General features: G+C 38.7%; 1 protein-coding gene across 4 annotated transcripts in view; it reads right to left on the bottom strand.

Moving 5' to 3' along the window:
• The window catches only part of cadm1a (cell adhesion molecule 1a), a 488946-nt gene that overhangs the window by 137310 nt on the left and 335835 nt on the right, over positions 1-15801 (bottom strand). For all 4 annotated transcript variants that reach the window (XM_088440054.1, XM_088440055.1, XM_088440056.1 and 1 more), the window contains exon 2: positions 13377-13394. In XM_088440054.1, coding sequence (XP_088296180.1) covers positions 13377-13394 — 18 coding nt within the window. The remainder of the gene's footprint in view (positions 1-13376; positions 13395-15801) is intronic.

The following is a 15801-nucleotide window of genomic DNA, read 5'->3' as shown; positions in this document are numbered from 1 at the left end:
ACGAAACAGAGCCAAGCAAGAGACCTCACCTGGCTTGTTGAAAGGCGGAAGCGAGAACTTGGGACAACTGGTATGTGCAGCGTTTGCTTCACTTAACAGCTGTTGAACTGTAGTTACTGTGCTAAGCTAACGATCGCGCAGCATTGTCAGCACAATATTTAGCACGGTTTCGGCCACTCGATTGCGACATTGAAACTTTTTTTTTTGGCAGGGGAGTATTGCCTCAAAGAATAAAGTGCTGTTTGTGAAAATATTGGCTCTGTCACATCCCAGAAAAGTGAAAGTTCTCAGCAATGCTCTTTTTTCCGGATCTGCCCTGAAGTGCACAGCAAGCTCGCCCCGCTCCCCTCTCCTCTCGCGATTAAAAAGAAAATGGACAAAAAGTCCATACCATACCCCGTCCATACGTTTGTGATGTGGTTTTTAAAGCAACCCCCCCACCCCCCTCCGCCCCGCCGGTCCGCAATATAAATCAATATAAATCTGAGGCGTAATGACGATGATGTGATTTTTTTAGAGCAGATAGCACCCTCCCGGTCTGCAGTCTAAATTTAAGTCGTTGACCGGGCCGCGGTGATCAAAAGGTTGGGGCCCACTGATTTAGAGTACAATATTAATATTAGCCAAAAGCATTAGCAACACCAGTCGGAAGCAAAAATAAAAAAGTGCCGCGTCTGATGTTTTTCAACATGAACATCGGTCACTACTAGCTGTCTAAAGCGGTTTCACTCGAGATCACAGATGTTACTAGGTGCAAAAAGCAGCATTCCAAACGGCAAGCGTCGGAAATGAAAAAACAAACGCAAATTTGGTATCATATAATCTCTTTTGCTTGCGGTAGTGCGGAAGTGGGCGAGATCCCGAGTGACAGGAAGAAGTTTCTGTGTATGTATGAGTGCTTGCATGTTTGAGGAAATAGTAAACACAAAATGACAGAATCCACATTGCACTATTAATTGATATACAAAGTAGTTGGAAATAGTCAGGGTAAAATGACAGAATCCACATTGAACTATTATTTGATACACATTATAGTTGAATGAACATTTTAAAAAAATGTTGTTTTATACTAATTAAATCAAAATTGGATGTGTTCAATCTGAAGGAATTCCTTGTATAGTGGACACCCGGGTTACATTTTATTCATGTTACAATGTGGAATACTGAGGTGTTTTTTTTTTTTTTTGTCCCCTCTTTAAGGCATTTATCCCGCTTTATGACTAATCAACAACTGTCATGACCTGTGGGGTTGGTTGTGTTTGTTGTTTTGCCTCCCTCTTGAGGTGTTTTTAGGCATTTGCTCTTATTTTCTGTTGGCATCAAACTGCCTCCGCTGCAATGCGTCACTACAATGCTGGACTGCAATTGTTCGACTCCCTAAGATACTGGTTTACTTTTGGTTAGCGGGATGGGGTCACAAAAATGCTGTTCTGCTATTGGTCACAAAGATGGCTGCTTAAAAACTTGATCTCGTGTGAGAGTGTTTTCAATATCGTATTTATTATGCCTTTTAGTGCTTGATTCAAACTTGAATTGGTTATCCGCGAGTTCCAAGATTGCTAGTGATGTTAAAGAGAGAAGAATCACAATGATTGGTATGGAAATTAATCTGGTAATAATCAAGAAATACAAAGAAAGCTAAGCTAGCCTAGCCTAGGCTACCCTTACTAAGGAAAATGGCCATAACAGGCGTCACTCAAAGGTAAATAAATCATTTATATATTTTTTATTTATGATGTTATTTACTTATATGCATGTATATTTTATTTACGTAGCACTTACTATACTATTTTGATACAAATTTTTAATATGTAAATACAATTTTTATGTTTTTACCTGGGGTTTTACACACATTAGCTAATTAACATAGGTTTGGATTGCCCGCCATACAGCAAATTCACGTTACGATCCCAACCGCGGAACAGATTTTTCACCTAAACCGGGGGCCCACTGTATATTTTCATTGGTGGAAAATCCTGTGTTGCTCTTTTAAAAGGTTTGTTTCAATTATATTAACTTATTTATTTTAATTCAGCATGGTAAATGTTTGTTATTTTATCAAATGTTGTGTATATTTTGTTTAACTATAAAACCAATTTTATAATGTAGAAAAATGGAAATTTTACTCAAAAAGATTTTAAAATGATATGTTTCATGAGCTGTAATCTCTTTACCGTGATACGACGATACTGTGATATTTTTGTTCAAGGATATTGTACTGTCAGAATCTGATATCGTCCCATGCGTTCTTACGCCATTCCTATTCCGTCATTTTTTAACCGTCCTTATCGTTCGTTGGTCCATCGGCAAAAGGTGAGTCTGTCGGCAACAATGCGATGGACTGCCGACCTCTGCTCCAAATGCCAACAAGCAAGCAAGCAAGTTGCGCAAGTTACCTAACTTGCTTGCGCCTATCATTGAGCACCCCTAAATATCCATTCAATTGCATCCTGTGATGCAGACATATAAGACTAGACATCTTAACAAACGAGATCGAAATAACCAGGCATGCAGATACTGTAAGTCGTACGCAGGTACGCTGATGCACAACGTCGCATTCTTCACTTAACGCAATTGCGTACCCTCCCTATATTTGACAAGCATGAAAAGAGCACATGAATGTAGCTCATCTTGTGGCTAACATACAAGCTAATCGAAAAGCAATAGCTAATCGCTCTCTTGCTGGGTGGCAGACAAAGTGCAGGAACAACACACATTCCACTTGCCCTGCAGATTCCAAAAACTACATTTCCGCCTGCAACGACACCGCAACGACGCCGTACACCCCCACCGCAACACAGAGTCCCCGGGACGTCAAACTGCGCTGTGCGGCTGAGATGCAGGATGTGGAACTGCTTTCATTCATTAACATGGCTGCGTCGTGCTGCACAGCAGGGACGCAACACAGTGTGCTGTATCCAAGGTTATAGTTTTTTTTTAATAGTTTTTTTCACCACCTTTAATAAAGCTAAGCATGCGCATCCTGTGCCTTCCTATTCTGAGGATATATGTTTACTGAAGAAACTTGCACTGGCTGTTGGCTGTGTGTCAGTCTCATGAGACCGTTTACTTGTCACTCTACAGTGACAGAGCATTTACCTCGGACTCGGGCTAATTAAACCGGGTACCACAAGAACCGCAACTGATGGACTGGTGAAACATTTTGAGGACGCAGGTTTGAATAATGCAATGTCACTGTGTGCATAGAGACTGTGGGTTTAATGTGAAAGCGACACTGAAAATGACATTGATTTATTTTGAATGAAATAAATGGTAGAAAGAAAGGGTGATTACCAAGCACCACGCCGTGGTATCAATGTGAGTTACTCATAAAAAAAGAAAAAAAATTGTGCACCCCTGCATATAAGCATCCCCATCAGCCCTTCATAAACGAGCCGAGTAAAATTGTGGACTGGATGTCACTTTTCATGGGAAGATGGCAGTAGAGGCGGGCCTCTGGTTATGATAGTACGCTAATAAAGTGCAAAATGCTTTCCAAGGCGTTCAAGCGAAGGTTACGGACGCAGGCAGCTGGCTACCTTGTGTTTTTCAACACGTCCAGATGGTTGCAATGGGCCAAATAAACAACAATGACAGGACAGAGGTGGGATGTGAACAGTGGGGCTTTGCGCTAATTAACGGTCAACCACAATGTGCCCCTGGATTCTGTCAGCACTCCTATGGGAGATGGCGCCCGCCGAAAATACAGCAAGTGTATTTATGGCAAATTGGAAGGAGTGTCAGAGGCTTGCAACGGGATAACACGCAAAAAAACAGCTTTTGCTATTCGTGTAACCATGTTGGACAAGCTGTCAATGCCAGCTTTAGTGATTTCGTAGAGCAGTAGCTTTACATTTTTTTTTTTTGGTGTGTGTGTGTGTGTGTGTGTGTGTGTGTGTGTGTGGGGGGGGGGGTTCATTCACGCTTTGAGAAGTTGCTTTAGTCATAGCGTGTTGAAACTTTGACTTCCTCCTTCACACACCTTCATCGATTAGCACTGGAGAATCCTTTTGCAAACACGCACACATACACATTCTGCGTTGAAAAATATAACACTGGAAGACCTCCAGAGTGCTTCCCCACAAATCCCTGAAAAAACATGTTCTTCTGCCTTACCTCTGGCAACATTGTAATACTTTCTAATTAAGACAAAAAGGGGCTAGCGCGACAGCGACTTATACTGGCCCCTTTTAAAGGCAATGAATGGTGGCAAGTCCTTTGTTCATTGATGTGCCAGATGTGAATTTCTTTTTTTCAGCCAATTACACACTGAATAATTTTTCGCGGGTAGAAAAAAAAAAGTAGAAAGACTTACCGTGATTCGTCAAATATAAGACAAACTTTTTTTTTTCCCCAAAATTTGGGGTGCGTCCTACGCAGGTACATTTTTGATTGTTTCATTTATTAAATATTTCTCTCCGATTAGATATTTTAAAATAGTAATAAAAATAAATAATCATAAAATTCTCATCAAATCCGGGTTTTTTATGGAGGCTAGTTTTCACCCTTGGCTAGTGCTCATATTAAGCCAATTTAGCACTGTACTGACAACTGTGACATTTGGATGGCAGTGTTTTCTGTCATGTTCTGTTGGGTTTTGGTTGTGGGTTTATTTTGAGGTTTTTTTTTTCCTTTCAGTTTGCAGAGTTCCTGTTTCTGTTCAACTAGTGTTCACCCTGATTTAGTTTTGATTTGGTCCACCTGCGTTTAACTGCCCCTTGTGTATCCACCAATTCGCTTCCCCTGCATATTGTTTCCTTCCCAGCTGTTGTGCGTCCGTCATTAGTGTGTGTGTTTATTTAAGCCCAATGTTTGTTACAGCTCGTGTCGGATCATTGTCGCAATTCATGTGTGTCATTAGTCTCAGTTCCATAGTCTCGTGTCTCCCGTCTCTCGCCCGCCTAGCCCTGTGCCCACCTGCCAGCAATATCTTTCTGTTTCGCCAGACTGTCTGTTCCTTTTTTGGAGTTTTTTGCCATTTTGTTTCCTCATGTTTCTGTTCTTGTCAGTCATAGTTAATATTAAATATGGACTATTACACGCATCTTCTGCCTCGGAGCCCTTTGGCATTTGGGTCCTCCACCACCGCTACCACGTCCGTCTTTCTCCCTGCATCACCCGACCTTGACAATTTTCACACATACAACACATGCATTACAAGTAACCAAGAAATGGGAATCAAATTTTCATATGATAGCACCCATGTTTACATAGACATACCACACAGTATTGTCGGCCTTAAAAGATGAGTGAAATTCTACATTAACTAGACAATCGAGCGGTTGCCTTTTCTGACAGCTCTTGTCACCAAGTTAACTAATTTTATTAGATTTTTAAACAACAAAATGTGTTAATTACCGTATTTTCCGGACTATAAGCTGCACCGGTATATAAGCCGCACCAGCAAAAATTGACCAGAAAATCTTTTGCGTTTTAATCTTATATCTTATATATATATATATATATATATATATCTTTTATATATATATATATATATATATATATATATATATATATATATTCCTTTTGCTCTGCTTTGTTTGAACAATGGCCATTGACCATTACCCTCTTTAGGTTGCCGTAAAACTAGAAAAATAAAACACGTAATCAGCTAATGATACATAGCACCTCTCGAGCTAACAAGCAAGTTGCGCAACGAAAAAATACTCTTATTTCCAATGTCTCTAACGATAAACAAAACAGATGAACAGTGTCAATTTTGACAACTTGTGTACTTATGGATCATTCTCGTCCAAGGCAGAACAAAATAAGATGTGCAATCCTCAAACATTAACCTGTCGTCTTCCACGTTGGATATCTCACGTCTACTGAGAAAAATAATATTTCAAAGTGACCAGCAGAGGGTGCTCCAAGCCTATGTAAAATAGTCCAACAACAAAGGTGGTACTGCATTTCTGAAGGGCAGAATAATCGTAATAATCTTAATTACTCAATTTAGACATTTTAAAAAAAAATAGTTTTAATACTATCTTTTTGAGCACAGCCATTGCCATCTTTGCAGTTCTATTTAATAGTTGTTCCATAAACCGACTCCTTGAGCAGATATACACATTTGCTTGACCGGTGGGAAAAAAACAGCAGATAAGCCGCACTGGACTATAAGCCGCAGGGCTCAAATAATGAGGAAAAAGTTGAGGTTTATAGTCCGAAAAATACGGTATTCATCTTTTGAAAAAGTGAACCGCCAAGCCAAAATGTTTGCCTTGTAAAGACACCCAATAACCCACCATGTGAACCATTCTGATTGTTCCGTATTGATGCCGGATTCAGCAAAACCTTGCACCTGAACACAAATGAACTGTCATTCAAAAACCATTTGGGACAGTCATCAGGCCTTTCATTCTCAGTTGAGCGATTGTGTTTAAATGAGGAGTCCAACACAGATCAGATGTGGATTTAATATCAGTGTCACATGGCAAACAGCAAGTGAAACTGTTGATTTCTAGCCTTGTAGAATATGACAAAAATATTGAGGTGAGGTGCTAGAGAAGCTAGAGTGAAGATGCTTTTCTATAATGACATGTTGAATGGGACACAATAGAAAGACTCTTTTTATTGAATATTTTGAATGGCACTGGCCAGCTGGATGAGTAATATTTAACTCAGCATTCATGTGTTTCTATTTCAACTAAAGATAGTACTGTTCAATAAAATATTCAAAAACTTATTAAAGTTGCATGCCAAGGATATTCTGCTGCTGAGAAAGTGAAATTATTATAACTTGATTGAATCTATTCATTTCAAATTTGAATAGTTCCAAAATAAAAAATATATGAGGCATGCCTCAATCATTTTTTTGTACCCAAGTCATCTGATACCTCGTCAATGTAATGAAGAGGAAAAAAAAAGTTCATCTAATTTTCAATACAAATGGCACACAAACACAAGCAACTATTCACACTCACAATCACACTTAATGATCATTTAGCATGCATGCGTGTGGGAGTAAACCAGAATGCATGGGCAAAACCCATGAGGTTACAGGGAGAACAGGCAAACTGGAAGGCTGGAGTCGTAAGCAAGTACACAACCTATGCAGGTCAGGCGAACATGCCACTGTGCCCTTTTAAAACACAGTTAATTACAACAGTGGGGCCCGGTATTATGACATGAATCCGTTCCGCGGTTGGGGTCGTAAGGCGAATTGGCCGTATGAAGAGCAATTCAAACCTATGTTAAATAGCTAATGCATTTAGAACCCCAGGTAAAAACATAAAAATTGTACATACATAATAAAAATTGGTATCAAAATAGTATAGTAAGTGCTACATACACAGTATATTATATACATGTATACAATCAGAAAACATCATGAATAAAAAATATAGAAAGAATTTATTTACCCTTGAGCGCCGCTTGTTATGCCCATATTCCCCAATAAGGGTTATCGCCATTCTATCATTTCCATATAAATCTTCTTACTTCTCTCTTTAATATCACTAGAGATCTTGGAACCCATGGCTAACCCTTTCAACTTTTAATTAAGCAGTAAATAGGGTTTTGTATCCACTCACAATCGAACAGAGCTTTACCGTTCTGCCATTTTGAAACAAGTGAGGCCGACCAATAGCAGACCACCATCTCCATGAGGAGACATTGACCAATAGCAGACCAGCAATGTAGTCACATGTTGCATGGAAGCGGTTAGATGGCAATAGCAAATAAATGCAATGACCTAAAAATGCCAGAAGATGGAGGCACAACAACACAAATAAAGCCAACCCCTTCGGGTCATGACAATTGTTTTTGTTGCAAATCCGGGAAAATGTCATAAAGACAGGATGAAAAAACTCAGTACAGTAATCCCTCGTTTATCGCAGGGGTTACGTTCCAAAAAATAACACACGCAAAGTGAAATCCGTGAAGGAGCCAGCTTTAGTTTTTTTTATTAATTTACAATGCAATACTAAACTATAGAATAAAACCAAAAAATCAAAACCTGTTTTTTAAAGCCCCGACTTTGTTTAAGACAATCATTTTAATATAGTAGTACAACGTTGGAAACATTATCACTCGCCTATTTCACAGTCCTAGCTAAGGTCCTCGTCCTGAACCCGCATGTTGTTATGAGTAGTTGTTGAGTTCTTTCTTTTTCTGTGCAAGAAGATTTTTATAAACGGATATGCCCGGACATCGAATTAAAGTGAAGCCTCTTATGTCTTAACAATACACTTAAAATTTCAATTTATTACAAAAGAAATCAAGGCAAGTCAGATTTCCAAAGCTGTGCGCCGTTGCTCTCTATGTAGGCACACAGACCGGGTGTGTGCGTTTGCTCTCGGCATGCCTACGAGTCACGTGATAGGCTCTGAGAGACCAAGCTGTCAATCAATTGCTTACTAGCACGTTTGCAACCTGTGTACTGAGCTGAGTGCACTCGGATACAGGAGAGACACAGGAGAGTCGAGAGCAAGCTTTTGGATCCTCTTGCCCTTTGTAATAAATTGACAAGTGAAAAACCAATAGAGTACAGGGTCAATATTTTATTTCGAGACAACAGTAAAGCCCCTGAGCCAATTCGGATTCAGAGCACAATGTGCTGTAAAAAATATCCCCACTGTAAAACATTCCTGAAGCAGCGAACCCGTGAAAGATGAACCGCGATACAGCGAGGGATTACTGTATTCCAGGTCGCAACATGAAAATGTAAATCAGGGACGTTACAACATGGGGGTCCACTGTATTTTAAAAGACAAGAATTCTTGTACATGGCACTGAAAGAGTTAACTACAGTGGACCCCCGGGTTATGATGTCCGGGGCTTACGTTTTTTTTTTCTCACATTATATAGCGGAATACTACATTTTTCCTCCCCTCTTTCACGGCATTTTTCCCTCTTCACGGCATTAAAAAAATTACAAAATTCAAACTTGGCGGTCAGTGTGCCTGCCTATGACTCACCATGTCACACCATGCTAATACGTCACTATATGCGTCGCCTCATACTTCACCAAACTACTGGTCTGTTATTGGTCGGTGTCACGGAATCACTAAGATGGTCTGATATTGGTCGGCGTTGCGGTGACACTAAGATGGCAATATGCTAAAGAATTGATCTCATGTGAGTGCTTACAATACTGTATTTAATGTGCATTTTAGCGCTTCAAAATTGAACTGGTCGCCATGGGTTAGTATCAGGGGTGGCCAAGTTCCGTCCTCAAGAGCCACAATCCAACCTGTTTTCAATGTAGCTCTTCAACCAATACACCTGACTCAAATCAGCGTCTTTATCAGGATTCTGCAAAACATGCTGATGAGCTAATCATTTGAATCAGGTGTGTTAGTTAAAGGGACAAAATGAAAACAAGCTGGATTGTGGCGCTTGAGGACCAAACTTGGCCACCCCTGGGTTAGTTGCTAGTGCATTGCTAGTGATGTTAAAGGGAGAAATAAGATGATTAGCATGAAAATAAAGGTGGAGATAATCAAGTAATATGAAGAAGGCTAGGCTAACCTTGCTAGGTAATATGGTTGTAAGAAGCTGGTCACATCTCTCCAAAGGTAAATAAAAATTCATTTTTACTTACTTTTTTTTTTAAATGTTATATACATGTATATTATATGTAATGTAAGTAGCACTTATTATACTTATTATACATATTTTACGATACTTTTAAAGCTGCTGCCAATTGTGAACTCGTCTGTCTCATCCTTTTTCTTCAAAGTTCGTCGTCTAACCGTAACCGTCCGCTGTTCCTACACGGTGCCTTTTCCCTTCCCAAAGATGTCTGTTTCTTACACATTTAACTTGTTTGGGTGTGAAATTTTGCCATTCAAGTGAACTGAAACAAATCCAGGAGAATCTGGCCAGTTTTCAAAATAAAAGATTTTTCGCAAAAAAATTATTTCAGACAAAGATAATACATAAAACGGAAATAGTTCATCATTTCACGTTCAGCCCATGCAGGCCGGTACCAGTTGATCCACGGATACCCACATACTGGTGGTTGGGGACCGCTGCTTTATACCATTCATCAATCTGACAACTCTCACATGCACTCTCACCTTTAATCTGCCTTGAACTTGCCCTCTTACCTATAAGAAGAGCCTATTAGGTTATACTAAACACAGTTACAGCCAATCAGCGTCTACTTCAAAGTGTGATTGAACCCCAATGCATAAAAATGGATCTATTCAGGATACAGAAAGCACAAAATAGAGAATAACATTAGATTGTGATTAGAAAACAGAAAGCTTTAACGATGACTGTAAATAACTGATCACAATTAACATGTTAGTTTGACACCAAAAAGAGCAGTTTGCACTTATGTGATTGGTGTAGCCATGAATATGTCTGAACATGCATGTGTTTGTGTGTGTAGACAGGTGTGCTGTGCAGACATTGATAAGCCACCCCGGCTTTATTGCCTTCTATTGAGCAGTATACACAGCAAACCATGGTTGCAGTTATCTGTCGCTATGGGTAAACTCAAGGAGCGCTCAGTAAATGTCTTGCTGTACAGTATTTGCGAAAAAAAAAAAAAAAAAACCTAAACAAAAAACATACAAACCCCATTTAAACGGGGAGCCTTGTTGGATTCATGTTTTTTTGGGATGCCACCTGGCTGCATTAAATTTATGAATAATCCTTCTCCATGTCATTTTTTTGTGGCTGTCATTTAGTATTTCCCAGGAGGTACTGGGTTTTAGAAAAAAAAAAAAAAATCTGAATAGATGACCATGAGAAAAATACAGTGGACCCCCGTCTACTAGATTAATCTGTTCCGCGGTTGGGATCTTAACGCGAAATTACCTTATGATGGGCAATCCAAACATATGTTAATTAGCTAATGCGTGTAAAATCCCAGGTAAAAACATCAAAATTGTATATATATATTAACAATTGGTATCAAAATAGCGTACTAAATGCTACATATATATATATATATATATATATATATATATATATATATAATATACTGTACATGTATACAATTAAATAACATAATAATTAAAAAATATATAAGGGACTTCCTTATCTTTGAATGACGTGACAAGCTTGTGATAGCCATATTCCATAGTTAGCCTAAGTTAGCCTAGGCTAACTTAGCCTTTTTCGTATTTCTTGATTATGTCTAGCTTCGTTTCCTTATGAATCATCGTCTTACTTCTCTTTTTAACATCACCAGCAATCTTGGGACCCATGGCTAACCAATTAAAGTTTGAATTAAGCACGACAATGCACACTAAATATCAAATTGAAAGCACTCTCAAACGAGATCAAATCTTTAGGCAGTAATCTTTGTGACCCTATGCGCCAACCAATAGCAGACCAGCATCTACACGACCCTGTGACGCCGACCAATAGCAGATCAGTATCTTAGGGAGTTGTGAACCCGACCAATAGAAGATCAGCATAGGTCACAGAGGTCAATCACACCTTGAAGGGGACACTTATTGACTGGTTGAAAATTAGGAAAAAATTCGGGTCACTAATTTATTTATTTTTTAATCTCTTGACAGCACAAATCTGTATTTTCTCATTCTCCTCCAACATTATTATTACTGTGACACAAAATAAAATAAGATTATTAAGGATAATTTGAAGTGCGCACAAAACCTACAGTTAGCCAGTAGGAAATGTTTAAAAATGTACATTGTTGTGGTAATGGCTTGACTTAATATTGAATTTGATCTGAATAAGTAGATTTGTGATGACTAGTTGACAAAAACGGCAGGGAATTACTATTCCAACCTTTTTTTTTTTTTTTTTTTTTTTAATATTGTGCTTTGGTTATTTGGGAAATGCCAACATTGAATACTGAATTAGACTCACGTATACTGTAGTACAAGTCCATGAATAAATATTAGTTGGAATTCAGCCTTAGTTAGTGCGATTAAGTGTTGCAGTTGACCGAACAGCATGTGAATGGACAAGAACAGGCCCATGAAGGCCTGATCTTGGGCCACTAAGAGTAGCAGAGTTGATAATATTGATGAAAACATCCATCCATCCATATGCTTAGCCGCTTAGCCACACTAGGGGCGCAGGCATGCAGGAACCCAGCTGTATTTGGGCAGATGGTGGGGTGCACCCTGAAATGGTGTCCAGCTAATTGCAGGGCACGCATAGACAAACAACCATTGACACAAACAAACACATTGAAGGGCAATTCGGAGTGTCCAGTCTCCCTACCATGCATGTTTGGAGTTTGGTGTTTACTGGGCGTGCGCCTTCATCGTGTACAACACAGGCTATTGTAACCCAGCTACTTTCTTCAATACCCTGCTATTATCTAGCCTGACTTGATTCGCATCGAGCTATCGTGTCGACCTATCGCGAGATCGATCGCGAGACGTTGTGCGCACGTCTTTTTAAACATGGCCGCGCCCAGCGTTCCCTTGTGAGTTGGGTGCAGGACGGACCATAGCAGACACAGACCATTGCAGATGTTCTGCCCTTCTCACGAGAAATTGTGCACGCCATGATTTGTTGTAAACGAGGGACTGGCCAGGTTCCCGTTGATGGCGAGCTAAACCCACGAGCGAACTGACCAGTGCGTTCACCTGCCGTGTGACTCACTGACTGAGTGAGCCAACCAACTACCCCTGTGCACATTGTATATATTGTATATATTCTGTTGTATTATTTTGTCTTCACTGTACATAATAACAACATCTTGCTGACTATATGCATTCCGTTTCATCATTGATGAAACGAGCCAAGATCTTCTGCACTAGCCTATAAGCCTATAAGTTATAATACAAAACCAACATAATAATTCATATTACAGCATAACAAGTGCTACACTATTTTCCAGAGCAAAATTTTTGCTTTATTTGTTCATCCCCCATCTACGATTCCCCATCTAATATTGATCCATATATAAGGCACACCTGATTGTAAGGCGCACCGTCAGCTTTTTAAATTAAGGCTTTTAGGCCTTAAAGTGCGGAAAATACTGTGTGTATATATATATATATATATATATATATATATATATATATATATATAATTTTTGATAATTTTGAACATGACATTTTCTGGAAATCTATCAATAATATCACATTGAAATTAAGAATCTCTTGAACAATGTTTTGTTCCCATTCATTTCATTCTTAGGCTCACAAAGAAACTAAGATATAATAATTCATTTTGTCAAAAAACTAATGATGGCAAGTACATTTCTCTCTCTCTCTCTCTCTCTCTCTCTCTCTCTCTCTCTCTATATATATATATATATATATATATATATATATATATATATATATATATATATATATATATATATATATATATATATATACATCGAGAGAGAGAGAGAGATGTATTTAACCTTTGTGAATGAGTACAAAAGACACTTGGAAAAAATGTGAATGAGACAGTGTATGAGGAAAGCAACAAATTGGGCCTACCTGGAATCTGCGCAGCTCCTGCATTGGTAGGAAGAGAGAGGTAGAGGCAGAGGGAAGGAGGGGGCAGAAAACAGAAATCTGAAGTTAGCGTTCAGAGATTTAAGTTGCATTGCATTGCATTGCATTGCATGGATGTTCATGCTGCTAACAAATCAATACTGTACACGTAAATGCAAGGAGGAGCCACATTTCATGCTGTTGTGCTACTTAATACGCAAATGGCTCATCATTAAAATCTTATTAGAGAGATGGGTTGACTACATAAGTGGAGTGAAAAAAAACAAAAAAAAAATCAGTATATATCAATCTAACTAACAAAAGTTCTGGATACATCCAAAGCGAATATTCACATAATTGCAGCATTTTTGAATTAACAATGTAGAAAGGATGGAAAAAAAAATCACTTGGAAATGAAAACAAACTCATTTTTCCATGGCTGATTTCAGGGTCTCACCTAGTCAAATGACTCAAGGTCACATCACTTTGGATTTTATCTCTGCACAGCTAGTGCGTAGAAAAGGGTGAATCTTGGCTTGTTACAATAATAGTAGTGCCAACTACTATGGTGGCATTTCGATCAGGGCTTCGAACAGGACTTTATTATCTTTTTAATTCATGGATAAAATTTAACAGTGAGTATGGAAAGAAACCAAACATACCCTTTGAAAACACAGTACAACTGCAAATGAATCAAGTACTGTATTGGCATAGCTACCTCCGTCAAAGAGATTTGCATTTCTGATTGAAGCAAAACATCCTGAAATAAATATACAGTAATCCATTTATCGCAATTAATGGGGAAACAGGGACTGAACCACCAAGACATAATTGAAAATCTCTTCCAGCTGCTTGTGTGGAATGAACTTTTCATATATATATATATATATATATATATATATATATATATATATATATATATATATATATATATATATACAACTTCGGCCCCCATTGGTCGATTGTCGCACTGGCCAATCGCATTTCTTATAGGAGTCTTAAACAGTGCCACTTGATCTGATCAACAGATTGACTCGCCAGTCAGGGGAGAACAGTATTATTATTTATTTATTTTTTCCATTACGGAGGAAGTTCTGTGAGTCAATCCTACATGTGTGACTGGAAGAGAGGAGAAGAAAAAATGTTGGGATTCTCTTACACTTTGTAATAAATAGGATTTTCTAGTGCAAACTTTTTTTTAAAATTGTGTTTGGTCTGCTACAGGTATTTGCTTGATTCTAGTTAGACATCCAAGCGCATACATAGGAACTGCGACTCACCATGATTCCGACTACATATAGCCAACACATAGAAAAAAGAAGGAATAACAGTACGGTTACTGTATAAGATTCAAGATTCAAGTTTTATTGTCATATGCATAGTAATAGTAAACAATGAAATTCTTATTCTCTCCACGTCACTAAGGTTTAATAATTTAAGATGAGTAAATATGTTGCAGGAGTGTCCGTGGCAAGTTCATTTACAATTAAATAATCTGTCTGGCATGCAGGAAAACTTCTTCCTTTTTTTTTTTTATTTAAAAAAAGAAAAAAAAAGCCATGATATTCTGAGGGTGCGATTGGTGCGGCACAAAGTAGCGAGGAATCGCTGTAAATACCAGGAAAAAAGATACTTGGAAAAACAAAAACGATTGAGTGCAGTAACAAAAAAAAATGTTCCTCGTTACTTCTCACTACTTCAAAAGCCACTAGCAGGGGTGATTATTGTCTGTACACAATCCAGGCCTGGAGGCAAAATGACAGTATTGGTCCGCGTTGACGACGAGTACCTTGCTGCCAGGCGGGCAATGCGGCACCAGCTACGGTAGCTCTTGATTAGAGAACCTATTTCCGCTTCAACTTCAGCCAATGCTCAATCAGGGTGATATTATAATTAGCTGAGTGAGCCAGGCGAATGAGTGGCTCGAATTGAGTGGAGGTGTTCGAAATGAACGAGAAGCACTTGGGGACGGATCTCCATGTAAGTGGAGGCACATTAGGAGAGCTATGAAAATTATATGGAAGAAAATATCACTATTTGACGCTTTCACCTCTCATAGCAAAGTACACGGCATGTGTCTACACATACCTTACATAGTAGGGGTGAAATGAGTCTTCGAGTAATTGAAGCACCTTGGTCAAAACAAAGTTTGCTCGAGGCCCTTTTTCTGCTTTGGGCACCTGATTCTTAGTGTACATTGTCAAGAAGAAGTCACTTAACACCAACAAATGGGCTAAATTCAGAAACATATTGACATCAACACCTTGGTGTAATTTTATTGCAACGTAAATCCCGGCAGGATGTTATAGCGTGACGGCGGCTTGATGTTGATGTCACTCCAGTGGTACCTCTACTTATGAAATTAATTCGTTCCGGAAGTAATTTGGTTACATGTTGTTCATATGTTGAGTCGGTGTTCACATATAAA

The sequence above is a fragment of the Hippichthys cyanospilos genome, chromosome 18 (assembly GCF_059441005.1).
Source record: "Hippichthys cyanospilos isolate Australia breed blue-spotted pipefish chromosome 18, RoL_Hcya_1.0, whole genome shotgun sequence".
Lineage (NCBI taxonomy): Eukaryota > Metazoa > Chordata > Actinopteri > Syngnathiformes > Syngnathidae > Hippichthys > Hippichthys cyanospilos.
The sequence above is the reverse complement of the archived record's forward strand: the minus strand, read 5'-3'. Positions and strand labels throughout refer to the sequence as shown.